The 24,335-nt window shown below is 42.8% G+C and overlaps 1 protein-coding gene across 11 annotated transcripts in view; it reads right to left on the bottom strand.

Annotated features, from left to right (window-relative positions):
• Nucleotides 1–15,844: 15,844 nt before the first annotated feature.
• Nucleotides 15,845–24,335, bottom strand: part of TNS1 (tensin 1) — a 251,546-nt gene continuing 243,055 nt past the window's right edge. For 10 of the 11 annotated variants that reach the window (XM_036754950.1, XM_036754952.1, XM_036754951.1 and 7 more), the window contains 2 exons: nt 23,899–23,931; nt 15,845–21,010 (listed from right to left, as the gene is read on the bottom strand). In XM_036754950.1, coding sequence (XP_036610845.1) covers nt 20,866–21,010; nt 23,899–23,931 — 178 coding nt within the window. In that variant the 3' untranslated portion in view covers nt 15,845–20,865. Of the gene's footprint in view, nt 21,011–23,894; nt 23,932–24,335 lie in introns of those variants that run through there. The other variant, XM_036754961.1, reaches the window with a different exon arrangement.

The following is a 24,335-nucleotide window of genomic DNA, read 5'->3' as shown; positions in this document are numbered from 1 at the left end:
AACAACTGAAAATGACTGAACAACACCACCTGAAAATTTTGACAGAAACTGTTGACCTACTGACCAAAATCAAATGAAATTTGAATATGGAACCATTTTCATATTGAGCTTGGAAAAAATCAGTGACAATAATTCAGTGGAAGGCAAGCTAAGTGATCTTCACAATTGCCAGAAATGTCAATGAAGTTACAAAATTTCTGGTGTACCCATGAGGAAGCATATCTCATTCACACAGTTAAGATCCAAGGCCTTAATCAAAAGAACCTCCACAGGCAACATCTGCATGAACTCAGCCAAGAATATGCCAAGAAGCATCAAACAAATGGCTGACACATGAGAATTTGTTTATGGAAAAGAAGGCGTTTATGATAGCAACTCAGGACTAGGTCATCACCACCAAAAATTACAGAGGGGTTCTCAGAGAGCCCAGAATTAGAGATGAATGCAGATTACACAGGGTAATGGCAGTGGCAATGTAGCACATCATTGCAGGCTATAAAAATACAAGACCTACTGAATACCTAGCAAGATGTGAGCCATGGCTAAAATTAAAGTTCAGAATATTTCTAACTTTTATGGACTTGTTGTTTGTTGTTCAGTCATGTCTGACTCTTCATCATCCCATTTGGGGTTTTCTTGGCAAAGATACTGGAGTGGTTTGCCATTTCCTTCTCCAGCTCATTTTACAGATGAGGAAACTGAGGCAAACAAGGTTAAGTGACTTGCCCACGGTCACACAGCTAATAAGTGTCTGATGCCAGATGTTAATTCCAGGAGATGAGTCTTCCAGACTCCAGGACCGGCACTGTATCCACTGTGTCACCTAGCTTCCTCTATACTGACAATAAAATTCCCATTTGACAAAAAACAGAATCCTGAGCCTTACTGATTTATCTGACTGTGTTCTGATGAAAACTTAATAGCTTTATGATATTAAATACTTTAAGTGCTGGGTAAAGCTCTCTTTATGAAAAATTAACTAATCTCTTGATTTTCTTTCTCATATACTTTTACATGCACAGAATTTCTTAAAATTTTTTGTGTCTTCAATCCCTCTTGCAGTCTGGTGAAGTACTTTTCAGAATGCCTTTGAATGCGTAAAATAAAATACATAGGATTACAAAGGAAGCCAATTATATTGAAATACAATTAATTATATATTAATATATTATATATATTATATAATTGAAATTATAATTATTTAATTGGTTAAGAAACCCTAGAGCCTAGAATTTATTTCCTTTCAGATTGACTAGGGGTATGGGAAGATTTGCTGAAAGCCAAGAGATGCAAGAATTGAAAAAGGCTGGGAACACCTGCTGTAGAGTTTAAAGCAAATTCTACCACGAAAGGGCTTCCTGAAAGTCCTTCCCCTCCCCGATCTGGTCTCCCAAAAAGAAAAGGCTCTGGTTCTCCATGACTTATGACCCAGATTCCTACATCAGCCCCAATTTTTGCTCAGGTTGCAGCTACCTTCACAGGACACACTCCTGTATCTGAACCCTGGGACACTGCTCTTTTGCTCACTCATCATTTATATAACACTTTCTAATTGTGGGTTTTTTCCAAGGCTCTGTCCTGGGTCCTGTTTTCTTCTTTCTCTACATTCTTTCTCTTGGTGACTTCATTAACCCCCATGGGTTTAATTATCATTTCTATGCAGATGATTCACTGGTTTATATATCCAAGCCCAGTCTGTCTCTGGGGCTTCAGTCCCACATTACCATTTGACTCACAGATATTTCAAAATGGATGTCCAGGGACATTGCACATGTTCAAAACATAAATCATTATGTCTTCCCAAAAACATTTTGTTGTTTTTGTTTAGTCATTTCAGACACTTTGTGACCCCATTTGGGGTTATCTTGGCAAATATACTGGAGTGCTTTGCCATTGCCTTCTCCAGCTCATTTTACAGATGAAGAAACTGAGGCAAACAGGATTAAGTGACTTGCCCAGGGTCACACAGGTAGTAAGTGTCTGAGGCTAGATTTAAACTCAGGAAGTTGAGTTTTCCTGACTGCAGGTCCAGCACTCTGTGTGTGAACTATGGCACCACCTAACTGCCCCCTCTTCCAAAGTCTCTATTTTTATCCAAGGCACCACCTTTCTTCTAGTCTCCTAGGTTCACAATCCATTGCCAAATCTTGCTATTTCTAACTTTACAACATCTACATCTCTCACATCTGACCCCTTCTTTCTACTCATTCAGCTCCAACATCAATTCAAGCCTTCCTCACCTTTCACCTAGACTATTGCAATGTCTTCCTCATTGGCCTCCTTGCTTCAGGTGTCTCCCCACAGCAGTCTACCCTGCACACCACTGCAAAAGTGATTTTCCTTAAAGACAGATCTAACCACACCACTCTACCATTCCAAAAAAAAACTTCAATTTCTTTCTATTGACCCTAGGATAACTGCAGACTTTGTCTCCTTCTGCATATTCAGTCCATCACCCCTCTATCAGGAAGGTGGGTAGCAGCTTCATGGGCCCCCAGGATCATGGTCTGTCATTGCATTGATCACAATTCTTGTTTCTTCCAAAAGACAGCTATGGGTAGAGAAGGTAGAGAGCTGGACCTGAAGTTGGGAAGACCTGAGTTCAAATCGGGCCTTAAACATTTACTTGCTGTGAGACCTTAGGCAAGTCACTTAACCTCTGTCCGTCTCAGTTTCCTTGCTATAAAATGGAGATAATTATAGTACCTACCTCACAAGGTCCTTGTGGGTCAAATGAAATAATATTTGTAAAGAGCTTTACAAATATTAAAGCATTATATATAAATGCTGCTATTTCTCCTTCTCCTTTTATTATTGTTATTTCTTATTATTATCATGTCACCTCACTTGGGTAGCTATTCAATATCTGAAGAGACCAGGGATTTTTTTTAGATAGTGCAAAATCCATGAATCAATGGTTTAATAAAATAATTTTTTAAATGTATTATAATCTTCAGCTACATAAAGAAAGCCATAATATTCAGGCCTGGAAAGATGATGATCTGGTTGTACTCTGTCTGAGGCAGGCCATTTCTGGAATATCGCATGCACTTCTGGGCACCATATTTTACTTAGGATGTTGAAAACCTAGAGCATGGAAACTAGGGTAGTAAAAGACCTCAAATTCATGTCATATGAGGTGTTAAATGGCAGCTAGGTGGCAGTAGTGGATAGAGAGCTGGGCCTAGAGTCAAGAAGAGTCTTCTTCCTGAGTTCAAATTTGACCTCAGACACTAGCTGTGTGACCCTGAGCAAGTCACTTAACCCTGTTTGCCTCAGTTTCTTCATCTGTAAAAGTGAGCTGGAGAAGGAAATGGCAAACCACTCCATTATTTTTACCCAGAAAACCCCAAATGGGGTCACAAAAAATCAGATACGACTGAACAAATGAGGAGTTGAAGAAACTGGGGGTGTTTAGCCTGGAAAAGAGAAAACTAGGGGAAATGAGAGCTGTCCTTTAACTTTTGAAGAACTATCTGGTAGAAGAGAGACCAGCGTTGTCCTGCTTGGACCTGGAAAGCAGAAATAAGAGTGAGGATGAAAGCTGCAGAATAGATTTCTGCTCAGTGTAAAGACAATTAGAGTTGTTCAAAAATGGAAGGAGAGCCCCAGGAAGGAGTAAGCTCTTTCTCACTGGAGGTCTTCAAGTAAAGGTGGGATTTGCACTGGTCAGTTAGAGCAGGAAAGGGTTCTTCACCTTTTTTATTTGGTCTCCTGATAAAAACCTATAGGCCCATTCTCAGAAGAATAGGTTTAGACATTGAAGAAATGTTTAAATTTCAATTAAAAGTTAATGAAAATAAAGATGTAATGGGTTTTTTCCCACCCAAGATCATGGATCCCAAGTAAAGAACCCCCAAGGTAGAGATGGGACTAGAAGGCCACCGAAGTTCTTTCTAATTCATTCATTCATTTGGTCATTCATTCAAAAAGCATTTAAGTGCCTACACAGGCCACAAGCTGTGAATAAAATGACAAAAAGGAAAATGATGTCCACCCTCAAGGAGTTTACATTCTATCTCAGGAAGGGAAATAGATATAGAGTTAATCAAAACCTACTCAAAGTGACTTAGCAGGAGAAGGGCACTAGCAAATTCAAAGATTTGGTCCAGCTGTAGAAAGTACATTTGCTCTGAGCCTCAAAGGAGGCTTGGAAATCTAAGACAAATGAAGTCAAAAGGGGAACAATCTGCACAAAGAGACACAAAGATAGGAACTGGAATGGTCCATATGGGTAACAGCAAGTAAGCCAGTCTGGCTGGGGTGCAGAATGAGAGAAGCATGGAAAGGTAAGATGAAGCCAGATTCTGAAGGGCTTTTAATGCCAGAGTGGTTTGTACTGTATTCTAGTGGCAATGGTGAACCAATACAATTTCTTAGGCAGAGGAGTGACATGATCGGGCTTGTGGCTTGAGAATAACATGTTGGCAGTTGTACAGACAATGGACTGGATGCAGGGAGACCCATTAGAAGGATAATACAATCGTTCAGGCAAGAGGCAATGGAAGTCTAGACTAGGGTGGTCATGATGTTTGCAGAGAAGAGAAGACAGTTGGGAGAGCTGCTGAGGAGGTGACATCAACAAGATTTAGCAACCAATTGAATATGAGGCCATGAGAGAAAATGAAGAATTGAGGATGTCTCTGAGATTGGGAATTGGGTCACTGGAATTTTGGTGGTGCCATTGTCAGAAGTGAGAAAGTTCAGATGAGAGGCAGGGTTTGGAGGAAGTGATTAGTTCTGTTTGGAAAATTTCAATTTTGAAATGCCTATGGGACATCCAGTTGGAAATGTCCAATTGGAAGGTGGTAATACAGTATTTGAGCTCAGGAGAGACTATGCCTGCACGTATAGATCTGGAGTTCATCTGCATAGAGATGATCATTGACCCTATGAAAGCTGATGAAATCACTGAGAAGATATATATAGTGAGAAGTAGAAGGCCAAGGACAGAGCTTCAAGGGACATCCGCAATTAAGGGGAGGGACATGAATGATGATCCAGCAGAAGAGACTGAGGAGAGACTAGACAGGTAAGAGAGAAGCCAAGAGAGCAGCGTCATGAAAACCCATTGGGCAGGAATAGCCAATGTCAAATACTGCATTAAGGTCTGGCAGGATGGGGGCTGAGGAAAGATCATCAGATCTGCCAACTAAACCACCCCTTGTGACCTTGGAAAGAGTTGTTTCGGTTGAGTGATGACATCAAAAACCAGAAACCAGATTGCATGAGGTTAAGAAATGAGAGGAGAGGAAGCAAAGGCAAATGGAGAGGGTTTTCCTCCTAGGTATTTAACAGCAAAAGGAAAGGGAGATATAAGAGACAGTATGGTGTCTTCAGGGGATAGTAGAGTCAAGTAAAAGGTTTTCTAAGGATAGGGAGTCCTGAGAATGTTTCTAGGCAATGGAAAAAGTCAATAGATAGTAAGAAATTGACAATGTGAGCAAGGATGATGGCTGGAGCAAGCTTTCAGAGGAGATGGAGGGTACAGGATCTAGGGCAGTAAAAGGGTTGGCCTTGGTTAAAAAGAAAGGTCACCTATCATCAGAAACTGGATCAAAAAAGGAGAAAATTAAGAATGATGCCAAGCAGGTTTGAGATATACACAAGGAGGAAAGAGGGACCCATAAATAAGGCATGTGAATAAAGCCAAGGCCAAGTTCTCTGTTGAGAGAAGTAAAAAGCCTGGAGAAAAGAGAAAAGTTTAATCAAAGAACTTTTTAGACTAATATTACTGACAGGGATCACCAGCATGCACCTGGAAAGAGCATTATTTCTAGTATCAGAGGACCTGAATTTAAATCCTACTTTCTATACAACTTGTATAATCTAGGGAAAGTCATTTATCTTCTCTGGGCCTCAATTTCCACAACCATAACATGAGAGGCTTGAAGTAGGTGGTCTCTGAGGACCCTTCCAACTCTAGATCTATGAACCTATGACTCCTGTGGTGAACTAAACCAAAAGAAATGGACTTTAAAGCAAGAAGGGTTCAGGTTAGACATGAGGAAGAATCATGATGGAGACTTCTAAGCAGGAGAGAGGCTACCTTTCCCAGACAGTATGTCTAGGGAAAGAGGGGCAAGCCTGCTGCAGAAGGTTGGACAGAAAGACCTCCCAGGCCAAAGCAGTGAGAAATTTGCTGGCCCTAGTGTATGAGGGAGATCAGCCAGAGGCAATCTGTGTCCTTTTTTTACCCCTTCCACTGCAGGCAAGCTGAGAGGTCATTAGGCAATGGGCCCCCCAGGTAGGCATATTCCCAACAGTCTTTGGACTTTCTCCATTTGGCCAGGAGACTGTGATTGATGATGCCAAAGGCAGAGGAGGCAGCCAGATTTCTGTCCCGACCCTTTCCCTGAGCTTTTAACAAGCAAACAATCTTCCTCCAAATGCCAACTTACTCAATTCCTATCAGTTCTAAATTAAATGCCTTTCTTGAGCCTGTGGAAAGTTGACCTTGCCCAGGTGAGCATAGACCTATTTCATAAACCTAATGACAGAACATAAAATCACTGTCATGACCAGTAGATGGAGCTAGAGACCAATAATAACCCATAGAGTCTTTCCCCGTGGTGAAACTTTGACTTTTTCCCAAGGATATTAAACCGTCTCAGAATCCCAATTTGTCTGAGATGTTGGGAATCATCCCTTCCCTCTCTTTTTCAAGCCTCTAAAGAGACATGCCTCAGTCTCTCTCATTTGCCTATTCCCGTAACACACCCTTCACTATCAGAAAATTCTTTAAGGTGTCCAACCGCCATGCCTCCTGTGTGGTTTTCAGTCTATTCCTTCTTAATAAAATCCTCATTAGAAAGGACTTCAGGTGTATTCTAGTCTGCTGGAGTTCTTAATCCCGAGGAGAATGAGGTCAACTTTTGAGTGATTAACCAGATGGAAAGGAGAAAACCCTCCAGGGGAAAGAAGGGTCTACTTTCCCCCTAGTGGCTGTGAGGGTACCTGCAGGCTCTGTCATCAGGAGGTTCAAGTTATAATAATGGGGAGTTCATAAGATGCCCTGTCAGTCAAGCAAAAACTCAGAAAGTAACCAAATCCAAAAGTTAAATGAACACTAACACAGTGGAATCAGCAGGGTGTAGTAGTAAGAATGTTATAGTACCTCTACCCTTGATAGTGTGCTTCCCTTAACAAATAATAAGAATATTCCAGATAACATGGTGTCAGCATCCAATACTCTTTTCATTACTGCTAAAGCATAAATTTCTTTCATATTTCTGACAAGTGGTCATCTAGAATTCACTTGGCTCCGCAGTGACAGGAAACTCACTACCTTCCAAAGAAGTCATGTCTGTGTGGCTCTAATTTTTAAGATATTTCCTTTGTATTTCCCAAATCTAGCCTCTGTTGAATTGAACACAACTTTCCACTCGCACTTCTCAGTGAAGAGTCCTTCAAAAGCTTGAGAAAGTAGAGAACAATGAAGTTGACATACATTCAAACAACAAAATCTCCCTGACACTTTTATTTGTCTGGAAAGACCCTAACCTATTTCTTTCTTTCTTCCTTCCTTTCTTTCTTCCTTTCTTTCTTTCGTTCCTTCTTTCTTTCTTCCTAAGCCTTCTCATGAAGTAGTCCTCTTCCTGGCCTCATTCACTATGACTAGTCCTTGGCCCTTGATGGAGTTCACAAGCCATATTCCCAATGAACTCTCAACCTTTTGGTAGCCAGATTGGGAATATTGTCTTCACCAAGAAGAGAAATCGAAATTGGGTTGGCCAGGGGAGGTGGGGCAGTGTAGTAAACCATGGGGAGAAATAAAGTAAGACAAAAAAATAGCTAAGGGAAAAAGGAGCTCATGGAAAAAAGAGAGCTTTCTTAAAAATTATTACCAGTTTTTGTTTTTTATATCATCTACATTTTCCAATATACCCTTTTCCAGAGAGCCACCTCTAATAACAAAAAACAAAAGTTTTTTTAAACAGTTTAGCAAAATTGACCAATACATTGAAAAAAAAACCATGACATTGTATATAATTTTCCACCACCATAGCCCCTTACCTTCGAAAAGAAATTGAGAAATGTTTTCTTCTATCTCTTCTTTAAAACCAATCTTGGTCATTATAATTTCACAGCATTTAATTTAGATTTTTGTTGTCATTCTTTTCATATACATCATTATAGTTATTGTGTATGGTTTTTTCCCCTAATTCTGATTACTTTTCTTTACTTTGGTTCATAAAGAAACTAATTTCTTAGGAACAAAAATGTTATTAATACTTCTCCTTGATCCAGTATGTCTTCTTCCGATAGCCTTCATTCTGTCCTACTCAGTGTAGCACTCACCATGCACATATCATGCTATATGCTTTACTAAGTTATGAACACAAAAATGAAAAAAAAGATGTTGTTCCTGCCTTTGGGGAGCTTACAGTCTCATAGAGGAGATAAGACATGTACGTACATAAACGACTATAATACAAACTAGAATTCAATGAAGAAAATACAAAATGATTAGGGTGGCATGAGAGATTCCAGCAAGGAGAGATCACTTCTAGTTGGGGATTGGGAACTGGAGAAAGTCAGAGTTATGTAGTCCCTAAGCTGAGGGTTAGAGATGAGTATTCCAATAAGAGAAAGTTAAGGAGATGGGAAGAGGTGGACAAGGAAGAATCCATTCCCTGCATGAGTTTGGGGATAGGGGATTGGGAATATTTATGATTGCATGCAGGCAGAAGACGAAAGATAGCACTCAAAGAGGTAAGTAGTTAAACTTACTTGGCTCAAATATAATGAAGGAGGTTATTACAAAATAAAATGACAAAGGATATTAAAGGATCTTGACTGAGTGTCAAACTGAAGAATTTGTATTTTATTATATAGGCAACAATGAGTCACCGAAAATTTTTGAGCAAGGAAATAATATGGTCAGCTCTGTACCATCTGTACTTAATTAGTAAGACTGCTTTTATAGCTAAGGGAAGAGGGCATTGGAGAATGTCAATTCCCCCAACAAATAAGTAGTCAAAGGATATGAAAAGTTTTTAAAAGAATTTACAAACTCCCAATGACCACATGAAAAATATTCCAAATTACAAATAATAAAAAAATTCAAGTTAAAACAACTATGAAATTTTACTTCACATCCAAAAAATGGCAAAGATGAAAAACACCAGAATTAGTCGATGTTGGAGAGGCTATGGGAAGACAGGGACACAAATACACTATATATGGAATTGTCAATTAGTCTAACCACTCTGAAAAACAAATTGAAATCAAGATAGAAAAGTAACTAAACTGTTCACCCCCTTTGACCTAATAACCTCATCCCTCAGCACGTAGACCATAGAGTTCAAAGACAAAAGAAAGACATATACCAAAGTATTCATGTTATGCCCTACCCCCCCCTTTCAGTTTCTCCATCTTGCCCCAGCTCACTCTACTGCTTGTACTCCCATCTCCACGGACCCCACTGTTTGTATCCACATCTCCACAGAAATGATCCTGCCTCAGCTTGTCCCACTGTTTGTGTCCCCATCTCCACGGAAATCTAATTGTGTTCTTTCCCTTTAAATATTCTTTCTCTCCCTTTGCTCAGGGCTGTTCGATTTGAGTAATTACTCCAAACAGTCACGCGCTTCAATAAATCCACATCTAAATTTATATCCAGGTCTCGCTCGCTTTTTTTCAGCACAACATTCATAGCAACCCTTTTTGTGGTAGCAAAGAACTGGAAACAAAGGTAGTATCCATCAACTGGGGAATGAACAAGCTGAGATGTATGAATATAATGCAATGCTTTTATACCATAAGAAATGACAAATATGAGAAATTCAGAGAATCATGGAGAAGACTCATATGAACTGATACAGACTAAAGTAAGCAGAACCAGGAGAACATTATACACAAAGACTACTGTAAGGTAAATGAAAAACAGACAAAAAGGATGCTACATTCTGTGTATCTTTCATAAATCAGTTTGGTACCTGAGATAATCCAACATGACTTCCTCCTCAGTAGAATTTGGGGATTAATGAGATGGAATATGCCATCTGATATAATCAGATTTGGTTGGGATTTTTTCCTTCAACTGTTTATTCTTTTTTTTTTAACAAAGGAGGTTTTGGTGCTTAGGGGAAAGGAGGTGGTATATCCAGAATCGACTCTGATGTGAAAAAAGCATCAATAAAACTTTTTAAGGGACTGGAAAAGGACACAATAAAGGCAGGGAGTCCAGTTAGGAGTCTATTATACATTCCAGGAGAGATATAATGAGGGCCCAAACCAGCACAGGGATGGAAGTAGTAGAAACAAGGATGTAGATACAAGAGTCATCATGGAGGTAGAATGGATCGAACTTAGCCATTAATTAGATATGATAGGAGAGAAAGAGGAAGGAGTCAAGAATAAAGACTAGGTATCTGGGAAGATGTTGGCACCATCAAGAGAAATTTAGGAGGAGGGCTAAGAGGTTTTGTCAGGGGTAGGGGAAGAAAGGTGATGAGTTCTGTTGGATACAATGAGCTTGGGTTATCTCTGGTTGAAGATGTCCAAAAAGCAGTGAGAAATCACAGTCTGGCTCTCAGGAGAAAGGTTGAAGTAGAGCTATAGATCTGGAAGTCATCTGCAACTGACAGGATAAGTTAAGGCAATGATCATTAAATCTAATGGAGTACTACTCAATAATGTTTATTGGACAGAATCAACAGGCAGTCAATTAGTCAACAATAATTTGTTAAAGACTTACTATGTGTTAGAAACTGGCTAAGCACCAAGGATACAAATAAAGGCAAAAACAACTCTTGACCTCAAGTTCACATACTTTCTACAAATTTCTACAAAAATAGAATAATAGCTTGAAGGGCAGCAAGGTCAAAGAAACATTATTTTAGGACCTGGATGACCTGAGTATATTTGTAGGCAGAAGAAAAAGGATGAAAATAGGGGTTGGGGGAGGGAGAAGGGACAAAGACGGAAAGGAGACAGAGACAGAAATAGACAGAGACAGAGAGGGACAGAATGATTGCTAGAACAAGCTCCCTGGAAGATTACAATCAAGGACAAAAGTGAAAAATAGGAAAGAAGGGCTATCTCAACCTCTGAAACTAGAGGGAATGAGTAGAGGATGGGAGATGATCTAGAGAGTTTTTGAAGTGGAGAGGAGGGGAGATGAGAGAAGTCATTTGGGTAGACCAGAATCTCATGAAAGCAGGAGGCAAAGTTGTCACAGAGGGAGAGGCAGAATGGGATTGGAAATGGAGGCCTGAGAAAAGAAGATGGAAGGGGATGTGATGGATAAGGAGTTAATAGGAGACAAATAAAAGGATTGCTATGCAGCAGAGAGAACCAATTGCTATCTGTCTCTTTCACCTTCCTTAAATGCCAAGGGCCCCCACAGACACTGAGCATAGGAAGTCCAATGTCCTGATATCCCTGGGGACCTTCTGTGATGTACTTGGGAACTTCTCTGGGTGTCAGATGTAGGAATGGGAAGAAAGGAGGTCGGCTAATACATCTTCCAGGGTACATGCCTGCCTGTTGGGCTGGCCTGGAAGAATGGCTGTTCCACCTGGAAATTAGGGATAGCCTGAGCTGCCTGTCTTAGTGAGGAGAGGGCTGGTCTTTGAATCAGGGAAACCTGGGTTTAAATCCTGAATCAGACATTTATTAGCTGTATGACCATGGGCAAATTATTTAATCTTTCTGAATCTCGGTTTCCCCCTCTGTGAAATGGTAATAATTAATAATCACAAATACATCCCAGTATTGTTGTAAGAATCGAATGAAATACGGTCTGCAGAGGGTTTTGCAAATTTCAAGCCTACACGAGCATCAGCTATTACTATGATGACCTATGGAAATCCTAACAAAGACCCAAAGGAGTGTATATATGTTTCTTTTTCTCCCCCACCTTCCCCTAACTCGACACAACCTCTTCTCCCACCCCTAGCAGAATCAAGCTAATGTGGGGGTAAGTGAATAGACTTCCTGTGTCCCCAGGAACATTCTCCAAAAGCAATCACGTGGAGTGATGTGGCCAAAGGAGTATTGGACTAGAAGGCTAAAGAGCCAGTATCTGGAGTCAGAGAACACGGGTTCAAATACTCACCTTTGATTCTTAATACTTGTGTGAACTCGAGGCAAATCGTTCAGCCTGTTTTCTCATCAGCAAATGAGGTCAACCAACGGTCTCTGAAATGTCTTCTCCCTCTAGATCAGTGATTCTATGTCCTGGGTTTTAAGCCCAGTTCTGCCACTCGTTAATTTACAGGGTGATGTTGGACAAGTAGTTTGCCTTCTCTGGCACTGGTTCGTTGTTGTTATTTTAATTTCAGAAATCATCTATTCTGTTCCATCCTTTATCCCTAGGGAGGATGAGGCCCTAGGAAAAGGGCAATTAACAGCACCCTATCTGCTTCTTTCTTCTTCCTTTATTTGCTATGGGCTCAGGGTCTTCCCCTCCCAGATTGATTTTTTTGACAAGATAAAAGAGGCCATTCTTTGTCTCTTTTCTTGCCTAGCCTTAATCATTGAATGGGTACTGCCTCAGATAAACTGAGACCTGTTAAAGCTTAAAAAAGCAAGGTCTCCCATTGCATCCAGGGCCATCTCCAAGTCATCCCGATCTATAACTGGCCACTGGACACAGATGATTCCTGAGGAAAAAGTAAGGCTGGTGACTTTGCACAGCCCTCCCTCACTTAATTCACTTACAAATCATGGTATCCCCTTCGTGATGACATGGTCCTCTTCAAGAACGAAGCACAAACAACAATGGACATAGGAAGTCTGATGTCCTGATCTCCCCGGGGACCTTCTGTGATATCCTTAGGAACATATCTGGGTTCAGAAGTGGAAATGGGAAAAAGGAAGAAGGTGGACTAAGTCATCTTCCTACATACATGCCTGTGTGTTGGGCTGGGCCAGAGGGAGAGACTCCTCCTAGATCTTCATCGTCTCCCAAGTGCCATACAGCTTTAACATTCTTAGGAATCCAATTCTCTCTCCCTCACCTTCTAACCATCCTACTGCATTATGTGGAAAGCATCCACCCCTTCCCCCAGTCCCTATGGTCCCAATATCCTAAACAAACCCCAAACCCCATATCTAAGATTGAATGTGTTCATCAGATTGCTCAAGTGATAAGGTGGCCCATTTGGGGGTCAGGTTGGGATCTAACTCCTCGCCTGCCTTTTCCAGATTCTCCAGGAAATCTAGCCACTTTAGGGAGTCATAGAAGGGAATAAGGGCAGGGTCACAGGGCTCAGACATCAGACATCCTGTCCTGATATCCCCAAATGGTCTTTTAAATTTCCTAAAAGCCCAAGGCAGCTGGGCAGCCTGCCCCAAGCACTGTGGTCTGGAAGTGGGCGCCGAATAGATGGATATCAGTTAGGGAGGTTGTTTTCTGCTATAACTTCTGGCTGCCCAGCTCTCCTCTAGAGTTTTCAAAAGTTGGGGGAGGAAGAAAAGGAGGGAGGGAGCATGGAGCACAGAGGACTTAAGAACTTTCATCCATCTCCAAAGCCCAACCCTTAGCAGCTATGGCCAGTGTCCTGGATTATCAGTTATGGTGGGGAAAGGATAGAACCTCCGAGGGTCTATCTGCATCAATAGCATCTTCAGGCTGGGGTACTAAGATGTGTTCTTGCCCACTCAAATCCTAGGATGGAGAGCAAAATCCAACTAATGGCTATATAACTAAAAGGTCATGAATCTAACGTCCCACCAAATGCAGACATCCTTGAACTAGGCTCATCTATCCTCTGTTTGAATATTTCCAAGAATGGGGAACTCACTACCTATAAAAGCAACCCACTGCATTTCCCAATTGAGCTTCCGTATGACTGACATCCCTTGCTTCTAGTTATCCCTCTGAAGAAAGAGATTAAATACCTTCCTTCTTTGTGACATAGTTGAAGATCATAATTCTGTCCCCTTTAAATCTTCTTTTTGTCCTGGCCAAATACCCCTGATTTATTCCATTGTGCCTCATGTGACATGATTTCCAGACATGTCACTAACCCTGGCATGCCTCTCTGGATGTTTGTCAAAATCCATTTTAAAATGCTGCCCCCCAAAGGTGAACACTGCTCTAGGCATATTTTGATGAGGGTGAAGAACAGTCATCTGGACAACATACTTTTATGGATGCCAAGCCTAATACCAGGTTCATTTTTTTAGCAGCTATCTGATGTACCCAGGTGACATCTTATGCACTTGGTCAACTGAAACTCTCTACAGCAGTAGTGTCAAACTCAAACAGAAATGGGTACCACTGTACCATACACAAGGCTTCCTGCAGGCTGCATATTGACTTAGACCTGCAATCCACTCAAGATTTAGCCCTGGAAGAAACCTCAGAATTCATCTGTTTGAACCCCTTCATTTTACAGATGAGTTAACTCAGACCTAGGGAAGTAGTATAACTTCCCCAAGGTCGCACAGTTAGTATCAGAGATAGAACTAGAATTCTGTTCCTCTCACACCCTGCCATCTCTTGGGGCCAAGTCATTTCTCTTACACAGTAGAGCTGGAGAAATGGCCCTTATCTAAATAACAGGAATAAAGATACAAACTCGACCTCAGATTTCATTAGCATAGGGAAATTTAAGGGAAACCAACCCTCTCTACCAATATTGGCGGGTCCCTTCTCAGGAATTTATGGTCTTAGAGCTGCCTGGAGCACTAAAGAAGTTCAACAGCCAGTATGGGTCAGAACCTGGTTCTTCCTGACACAGAACCTACCCCTCTATCCACTCAGCCTTTCCTCTATATAACAGCCCTTCAAAAATGCTTCTTATTCAGTCCCTTTTCTGTCTTTTCTTCTCTAGGTTAAATGAATTCCAGCTTATGCTCAGATTCCATTTTCTAGTCCTTCAGCGATCATTCCCAATATAAGTCTCTCCTCTAACCTTTCTTCATCCCCACCTTCATCCTAGACTATCGACTACCAGGCATCCACATTGCTCTTCAGCTAGGGGGTCCAGACTCTTGTCAGAGTCTATGGCCAAGTGGATCGCAAGATAACTTCTTGACTCCTGTGTCACATACCTAAACAGGTAAAGCCCCTATCAAGCTACATCAGCTTCATAAAATCATCTCCTGACTTATTCCCTCATCCCCCACTAACTTCCAATTCTCACACTTAAGTCTAAACCACACAGTTTAACGAGTTAATTATTGACTGCCTTGCATTGTTCACTGTTGTGTTAGTCTGGTCTCCCCAGTTAGAATGGTGGCAGCATGTTCCAGTGGGAAGAGCATTGGATTTGGAGTCAATGGACCCAAGTTCAAATCTTGCCCCAGGTACTTAGTGTGGGACTTTGAGCATGTCCCTTCCACTCTCTGGGTCTCAGTTTCCTTACCTGTAAAATAAGGGAGTGGCCATCAAGGCCTCTGAGCTTATTTCCAGCTTCTGGGTCTCCTGAATTACCCACAAAGGCAATGGAGCTCAGTGGAAAGAGCCCAGACCATAAAGACCTGATGTCAACTCCTGAGCTTCCTCTCTGTGGGACTTTGCGCAAGTTGCTTAGTATCTCTTCATCTGTGAAACTGGGGGTAGGAGGAGGAATGGACCTGAAGGTCTCTGGGGTCTCTCACTTCCAAATCATATAATCTTAACACAACGCCGGGCAGATAGTTGTTGACTTAAGTGGAATTGCATCCCCGTAACAGCACCACCCTCATTTGTGAGCACTAGCAAGGCATACGCGTGTGTCATCCAAACTGGGTTGTCCATACCAGCAACAAGGCCACAGACTCCTGAGCAGAGCTGCTTCTCAGAACCTAAAAAATACTCAGGCCATCCCCCAAGCACGAGCACGGACCCTTCTTCTCCACCCTGGTCCTAGCACTCCATTCCAAGCAATGAGCCCACACAAGAGACTGGATATTTTTTTAAACTTTATCATTGATAAAGCCATACAATGGGTTGCAAAGAAACAAAGGCCGCTGTACAGAGTGGGAAGAGAGCATCAGTATACAATACATTCATACCCGGGATGAGTAACATAAGTCAGATTTTATACAAGGTGGCAAAGGTTATGGGCACAACAATACAAAATAGAAAGTATATTTCCATCTATATAAATACATAGCTGGGGGAATAGGAAAGGATAGGGTTATTATATTTTTCTGGGGGAGGGCTAGTGGGGGGAGGGATTTCTTACATTTGCTTTCAATGACATTTGAGACAGGAGGAGGGGGAAACAAAAACACAACAAACATCTGTGCACTTACACACACACACACACACACACACACACACACACACACACACACACGTTCCAAACCACTTAACACTGATTAGAAAATTAATTTGGAACATCCTCCCAACAAGATTCAGGCTGCTAGGAACAGCACAGGAATGGGAAGAAAAGAAAGCCCTGCCATACTTCCCAGACTCTAGGAAATAGGGCTTAGGGAGGAGCAGAACAACCCCAGGACCCTCACTCTGCCTAATGATTTTCTCCATCAACCAGGCAAATAAAACCAAGATTGAGCCTAAAGCCAACTAGGTGGCCCTCTGGGCCTCACCTCCCAATTCCTTTTGCCTGAAGGTAATTTCGTACCAGACTTTTCACTGCCTCCTGCAATTATTACCCATCCCCATACACACATCCTCCCATACACATATGCACACTCATTCCCTAAAATGATAGGTATCACACACCCACATACACATATATACTCACACCCACCTTTCCTATGTTATGGAAGGAAACTCCAGAGTCTCAGCAGATAAAGGGTCTCGGCCTGGGATGTGCCAGGGCTGAAAGACAAGAACCCTGCCTTCTACCCAGTGTTGCTGAAGCTGGGGAAGGCAAAGCAGAGAAGAGATCTGGACCAGGATAGACAAAGAGATGATGATCATTGGATGGGCAGCCTAGACCAAATTCTCCTCACATGTCAATCCTTCCTCTGGGCCAATGAAGGGAAACAGACCTCTCAGTCCAATTCCAGTCAGATCGAAGTGACTAGAATTTCCTATATTCTTTTCCTGAGAGCCCTTCTAGCAATTTCTTCTCTGATGGGGTTCTCTCACACACACCAACACACACCTCCACCCTCTTCTCTTGTCTGGGACTCTGACCCGCCCAGAGATTCCACCTTCAATGATAGTAGACATGGCCATTATTCCCCACAATTTTTTTTCTGTCCACCCAATGGAAGTGCCCAGATTTGGATGTGGGGTTGGAGAGACTTCTCCAAAAGGCTAACATATGGCCTCTCTTCCTAGTGGGAGGCAAACTGGGGAGAAGGCCCTTTTTCAATGCACACACCACTTATAATGCAAAAGGAAAACACAAGCTAGGCAGAACAAAGGGGAACAGTGCCCAGGTGATGGTAATAAAGAGATCCTGGTCAGGGAGAGGGGTAGCATTTAAAGCTGGCCAAACTACAGGTCTGCTGAGCTCTCAGCATCAGCTGACATTTTCTTTTTCCTCCTCATCCCACACATAAAGAAGCTCCCAAAATCCTATACTGAGCTTAGCTTGTTTTTAAGAATTCCTTTGCCTCTCCTCTCTCCCTTGGGGATGCTCTTATTACATCCTCATCATGTCTTGGAAACCTAAGAGTTTTCATCCTGACTTTGAATGGTGCTAGGCAGGAGAAAGCCAAGGGTATGTGTGGAGGGAGTAGAGACAAATCAGTTATTATCATCACTCTTCTCTCCTCTGTCAACTATTTTCGGGCTTGTCCTCTCCTTCCTGATCTCAGCCTGGCTTTAAAATGGAATGATCCAACATTCCCAAGTGGATCAACAAACAGACATCAACAACATATAACATAAATCAACAGCAAAGTGGGTTGGGAGAGGGAAGAAAGTATGAGAAAGATACAGTCATTTACAAAAAAAATTAAAAGTGCTTTCTTTTTAAAGGAAATCTTTGGCAAGAATATATTGCAGTGCTCTGTGTGTGTGTGTGTTCATGCCTACCTGTGAGATACAATCTCTGACACCTAATTCCACATGGTCTTATCCTACCAGCACTTTACCCAAAAATGGTGCCCACTCCAAGACTTGAACACAATTCTCTCCCCCTTTAGGCCCCCTGGAAAGTCAAAACTAATGACTCCAGGTACCTCTAAACATGTCCAGATTAGGAACATTAGGTTCTAAGAAGTTGGTTCTTCTTAGAGTAGTCTTGGTTGATATGTGGGGACATTTTGCTTTCAAACTTTAAACAGAGTCCCCTCAAAAACAGGGTCATCAGGGTTGGCCTGAAACAAGACTAGGAAATAAGACAGCCAGTGGACACAAGGTGAGAGAGAAGCAAATGTGAAGGCCGATCCCAGATCTTAGCCAAGGGCTGTGGAGCTGGGTGATGAAGGTGTCTGGCAATCCATCTGATATGAAGCTGTGATGAAGGATCCAGACCAGGAGTCCAGAATTCTTCAGGTTGAGCAGTGGTAAAATGAAGGTGGAAAAGTCTTGACTTGACAAAGAGCAAAATATACGTCTTTCCCTTTTTGGGCGCAGAGCTAGTGTTGATGGGGAAGTAAGGAAAAGGTTTTAAAAAATTCAGGTGTCTAGCTTGAATTTCTCAAAAGGAAGGAAACTTTTGAACAACTTCAGTCACAAACTCATAGTCTTACTTACTAATGGGGAGCAGGTGATGGGGAGTGTGGTTCACCTCTGTTCCCTACCTTCTACAAACCATTCTCATGTCCAACTCCCTGAAACAGCATTGCCACGCACTTACAGTATTTTGAAGGGGAAAATATGAAAAGATACACAAGTAATAATACACACACCATCCACATCCTCCACGCACATCCTGAAACCTCCACCTCTGCGCAAGAACACACGCAAAGGGCCTTTGGCAATGGGGTTCAGCTCCTCATATCGAGGGTGCTCTAGGAGCTGCTGAGCCTTGGGCTGAAAGGGAAACTTAAGGGGCTAATGATGAAGGGAATGGATGTATACAACCTTACCCTGGGATGAACCCACTCAACTTCCACACCCCCCACCTCATGAATATAATGAAGGACAAGGTTGGTGGGAGGTGGTTCAAGGATAATTCAAATATAAGGTCTCTTATCTCTCAGGCTTTAGTTATACATACAAGAGTCCATACAGGAAGGGGTGGGATACAGTATATGCCCAAAGAAAGGCGATAAAGCAAAATGAAAAAAAATAAATATTTCTTGTCAATTTACCTGTCTTTTTTTCTTTTCTTAAACTTGATTAGCTTACAGTATTCCATCAGCATATCTCATGTATATATTATATATATTTATATATCAGTACAACACCACTCACTAGGGAACCCAAGTGGGCTTGGGGAGCCAAAGCATTGGATCACAATGAGTTCTTATTTCTGGTTTGGGTGTCTTCGGAAGTATGGGGCTTTCACAGCAGGGACCCTGGGTTCCTAGGCTTGCTTTCATGCCTTCTACCCCACATGGCTTGGTTCTTTTGGAGATACAAGGGAGGGGGAAAGAGGGACTTTGGCATTGTAAAGTAGTCTACCCTGGAGATGTGACCAAGTCTGAGGCCCAACATAGTCTGGCCCGGCCAGGATGGTGACGGGTATCTGTTCTCCAGGGAGGCCGAGCCTGCATGCCACAGAGAAAGCCAAACACTTCTAAAGCACTTGTGGAGAGGAGGACAAGGGTTGAGTCTTCCCCCTTGAACTTCCTGAAGGCAAAATTGGGCAGACCTTTCTGAAGAAGAGTCCAACAGGATTCATAGCTTCCAATAGGGCAGGATGGCTAAATCCCTGTGATCCCAATGGGCATCATCTTGTGAGCAAGTCTAAGAAGCTAGATCCAGGAAAAGGTTCAGGATACAAGGCACAAAGAGTGGGGTAGGAGATGTCAGGGGCAGCAGCTGGCCCGAGGGAGAATGGGAGGGACAAGTCTTGCCCCACATGTCTAGAGGACCATGGGTCAGGGCTCAGCATCCCCTGCCTCTTCTCTTGTCCAGTTCTCCCAACTCTCTCCAGACCCTCCTGAAGGTTTTGGGTTTGCACATCTCCCCCAAACCAAAGTTCCCCAGCCTCGAGGCCATGACAAAGCAAGGGTGTTGGCTTGTATGGGGAAATCCTTAATGCAGTGCTCTTAAGTGGCAGATATCTGCTTCCTGCTCTTGTATGTCTGAGGAGGAGAATGAGGAACCATCCAAAGGCTGCCAGAGCTGATTAGATGGGATGAAAGGAGGTCCCAAGTTGACATCCACAATCCATGGTGATTCTGAGTAGGGAGATAGGCCCCCTGCTATATTCCTGGTCCTACAGTGACCCCAGGAGACACAGATCGTCTTTGGGGAGGAAAGACAACTTCATGCGCATATCATCTATATAGCTGAATTTGGAATTATATGTCTAATACACGCAGGCACTTATACATATGCTTAGCCATTGCAGAACAAAGAGACCTTAGTATACCTTGGGATATGTGATACTTATTAAAGGAAAAAATGGTTGTCTTAAATTTCCCTCCTACTTTGTTTGATAAATACACCTCATGGGTGACCAAAAGAGGACTCTCAGCTTGTGGTTTTTTTTTTCCTTGCAAGGTTAAGTTAGGGAGATGGGAATCTACTTTAACAATGGTTCTAAAAGAAAATCCCAAAAGGAATTTCCCACTTTGCACCCCTTCCCCCATGGAAAAATCCCATGGGGTAGGAAGGAGGTCACGTGGGCTTGGTTAGTTGAGTATTTTGGGTATTAGGTTGTTGGTTTGGGGTTTTTTTAAGTTTCCATTCATCCGATAGGCTCTATGTTGTTCTTCCCTCCATTTTTTCCTCTCTCCTCCTTCTCCTCTCTGAATTCACTTTCCTCTTCCCGCACTGCACTTTCCTCTCTCCTTCTCCAAAAATTGGCCCCACACCTTCCTTCTGGATTCAAAGGTCCCCTTCCCCATGTGCCCCAAGCCCAGCTGCCCTGGCCCCTGGCAGGTTCATCTCTTCTGGCCAGCACTGAGCATGACCTTGGAAACAAAGTTGACAATAGCTGCAGCAGGTTGGTTGGGATCTAGCTCCGCAAAAAGGTGACAGGCGTTGTCCGTGGTGCTGCCTTGCTTCCTGGCTACAAAACCGAAGAGCCTACAGAGAGGAGAGAGAAGAAAAGGGGGTGAGGGACAAAGGGAAGCAGAGAGGATATGAGTACAGAAGAGAAGGCAGGAAAGGAGAGGGAGAGAGCACCAAAAAGATATTGGAGAGATGGAGAGGGGGAAAGGATGATGAAATGGGAGGGGAAGCAGAGAAGAGGAACGAAAAGAGGAAGGAGAGGATCAAGAATGAGAGGGGGAAAAGTAAAGGGGAGAAGACAATCAAAGAGAGGAAGAGCAGGGAAAAAAAGATAAGAGAGAGGGCATTGGGGATGGATGGAGAAACAGCACAAATACATGAGAAATGATCTTGATGCCAAGAACAGAGAGCTTTTGCTTTTTTCTGCTGCTTCCAATGTCATTTCTTTCTCTTTCCTCCCACTCTGTATCCCCCAAGCATCATAAGTAAAGAACTTTCTCTCCATTGAGAGAGAGAAAGAGAGAGAGAGAGAGAGAGAGAGAGAGAGAGAGAGAGAGACCTGGAGACAGATTCTGATTGAGTGGGAGATGCTTTGGGCACTTCCCCCTTGGCTTGGGGAGTTCTGGGGAGGGGAGGGAAGTTGGGGAGACAGTGAAAACAAGGGTAAAATGGGGAAGTACATGAAAGAGCCTCTCCCATCCCTTTCCCTGCTGGACTCCTTTTAAGTTCAGCACTGTAAGCAAATAAATATGGCATTGTTTGCCAGTCTGAAAGTTTCAGCCTCCTCAAGCACCATATTAAGCTGTGAAATAAAGGGACAGGCTGGCCTGACTTCTCATTGTTTCCTTGCATGACCTATAGTGTGCAGGATTTGAGTGAAGGGCTTGAGGACCCATCAGGAGATGGCAGGGACAAACTCCCACATTTTACCCTCACTAGGCACGGCACCTTGGAATTCAAACCTTGGAAAACAAGGTTATAAATATGGGAGCAGAGGGGAACAGAATGTGAGCTGAGAGATCCCATAGTTGGCATGTTGCTAATTAGAGAAGGATGGGGAAATCAGAACAGCTGGAGATTCCAATTAAAAACCCCCTCTCTGGGACTTGAAACACAACGGCTAAAATTAGCCAAACTCTACACACACTCACAAACATAGGAGTGCATTTACACATCTCTTTGCCCTACATGTCTCAAGTGCCACTGAATAATCCCCCAGGTTCAAGGATCAATGACCCTTGGGAGCAGTGGCCCCATTGGCTGGGAGCCTCTGGGAGCTGGGGGGTCAGTTTTCTCGTATAATCAAGGGACAGATCTGCACTGTGTCTGCCTTTGGTCTTGGACTTGGTCTCTGAGGAATTGTCCTGTCCTTCCTTTTCCTCCTGGGAGGGGGTGGCAGAGATAGTCTTCTCCCCATTTCAAGAACAGGGCAGAGAGAAGGAAGGGGAGGGTGGGAAATGATGCCTGGACCTCCCAGACCTGTGTACTTAGCACCATCCCTGGGCTCCTGTAACCAAGTTCTTCCTGACCTTATTTCTATCCCTGTGCATGGGCCAGAGCCAATACCTCCTTACAGCCCTCCCTCTCCCTGGATGGTCACAGTCCAGAGTGCCCCACCCTCTTCTTTGGCCAAGTTCAACAATAACTAATTCCTTTCATCCACCCAGGGAAGCTGATCCCAAGTGTGGTGGACACAAGCTGGGAGGGGGTGGCGGGGGGGGGCAGGGAGGGGCATAGCACAAGAGCAGAGAGGAACGCTGGCTCTTCTTTCATTATCTGGCTCCTCACCCCATTAATAATACCCTATTTCCAAAGGAAGCGCTTCAAGCTGGCTCCTTCTAGCTCAGAGGTTCTTAACATGGGGTCTATTAACTTATTTTAGAATATTTTCATAACCGTATTTCAATATAATTGGTTTATTTTGTAATTCTATGTATTTTATTCTATGCATTTAAAAACATTCTAAGGAGTCCATAATCTTCACCAGCAGCCCAAGGGGTCCATGCCACAAAAATGATTAAGAACCTTTATTCTAGCTGATAAAATAAAATATTTCTAAGCCAGGAAGTAAAAGGCTCCTGAATACTAGAGGGTGAAAGTTAATTGGGCTTGGTGGGGTGGGAGGGGTGTTGATAAGACAGGGCTTATCTGAGAGTATTAAAATCTTCAAAATAGCAGAAAATCTGAGGCTGAAAATTTTGCAAAACATCGGTGACTCAGAGGGGGGAAAAAGGAGAGATTGAGATGCTTAACACAGAGTTCCCTCCTGTCTCTGTTAGTGACACTGTTCTAATTTGACTGCTTGTTCTGGTGAGTTAGGTGGTTTTGGCCTAGCCATGAACATTAACAGGAGCCCACCAAAATGGCAAGATCAGGATCAAAAGAAATCAAGCTTGAGGACAAGTTGGAATGAAATGAAAATGGAAAACACACGCTCCCAACAACAGCAACGTCTCAGATTTACAAAATGCTTTGGAGTTTGCAAAGTGCTTAACATACCTTAACCTCCTTTAAGCCTCATGAGATGGGTGCTTGGTTTTATCATAACTCTCATTTTATGGATGGGGAAACTGAGATTCTAAAAGATTAGGTCGCTTGCCTGTCTAATGTGTCAAAATTAGAATCTGAATCTAGATCTTCCGGGCTTCAAGTCCAGGATTCTATTTGTTATGCTATATGGTCTCCCCCAAATCTGCCTAAATCTAGTGTTTGTCCTTCAAGAGCCCCTGCTGCTCTTGACCCTAAGATGGATTGCTGCTGGGCTATAGGGAAGGAGAAGAGAGAATTACTGATCAATTTGACTAAATTGACCTTCCAGCCTATGACTCAATAGATGACCCTCAACTCCCATTCCCCCCAAACTCTTGTGCATGCTCAATGTTTCAGAAGCCTCCTCCCGTGTCATCTCGGGAGGCACAAAGATGAAACATCCCAAGAAAGGTGGAAAAAGAAGCCATACTTACTTAGCAGGCACACCCCCCTCTGCTTTTGTCCACCTAAGGAGAGAAAAAGCAAGAGTAAGCAAATTTTCTGCCTCTACTGGTGCCAAGCATGGGCATTTCACCAGCATGTTGTTAGAAAGCCTTCCCCAGGGGCAAAGTGGGCCCCTAAAGTTATCATGTGTGTGCTCCCTCCCTGTAGTCTTATGTAGGATGGCCTAAGCTGGCATACAGTTGACTTACCAATTCCTTTCCAAAGCATGCTAGTTGAATGATTAGGACGAGAGAAACAGGGGCATCCAGGAAAATCATAGGATCACAAACTTAAGAGCTAGAAGGGACCTTTACAAATACCACTTCATTTGATCACTTCAACAACCCATTGGAAGTAAGACTGCTTAGCATCTCCATTTTACAGATGAGGAAACTAAGACAGACCCAGGGTCCCACAACAAGTAAAT

The sequence above is a fragment of the Trichosurus vulpecula genome, chromosome 4 (assembly GCF_011100635.1).
Source record: "Trichosurus vulpecula isolate mTriVul1 chromosome 4, mTriVul1.pri, whole genome shotgun sequence".
In the NCBI taxonomy this organism is placed as follows: Eukaryota; Metazoa; Chordata; class Mammalia; order Diprotodontia; family Phalangeridae; genus Trichosurus; species Trichosurus vulpecula.
The sequence above is the reverse complement of the archived record's forward strand: the minus strand, read 5'-3'. Positions and strand labels throughout refer to the sequence as shown.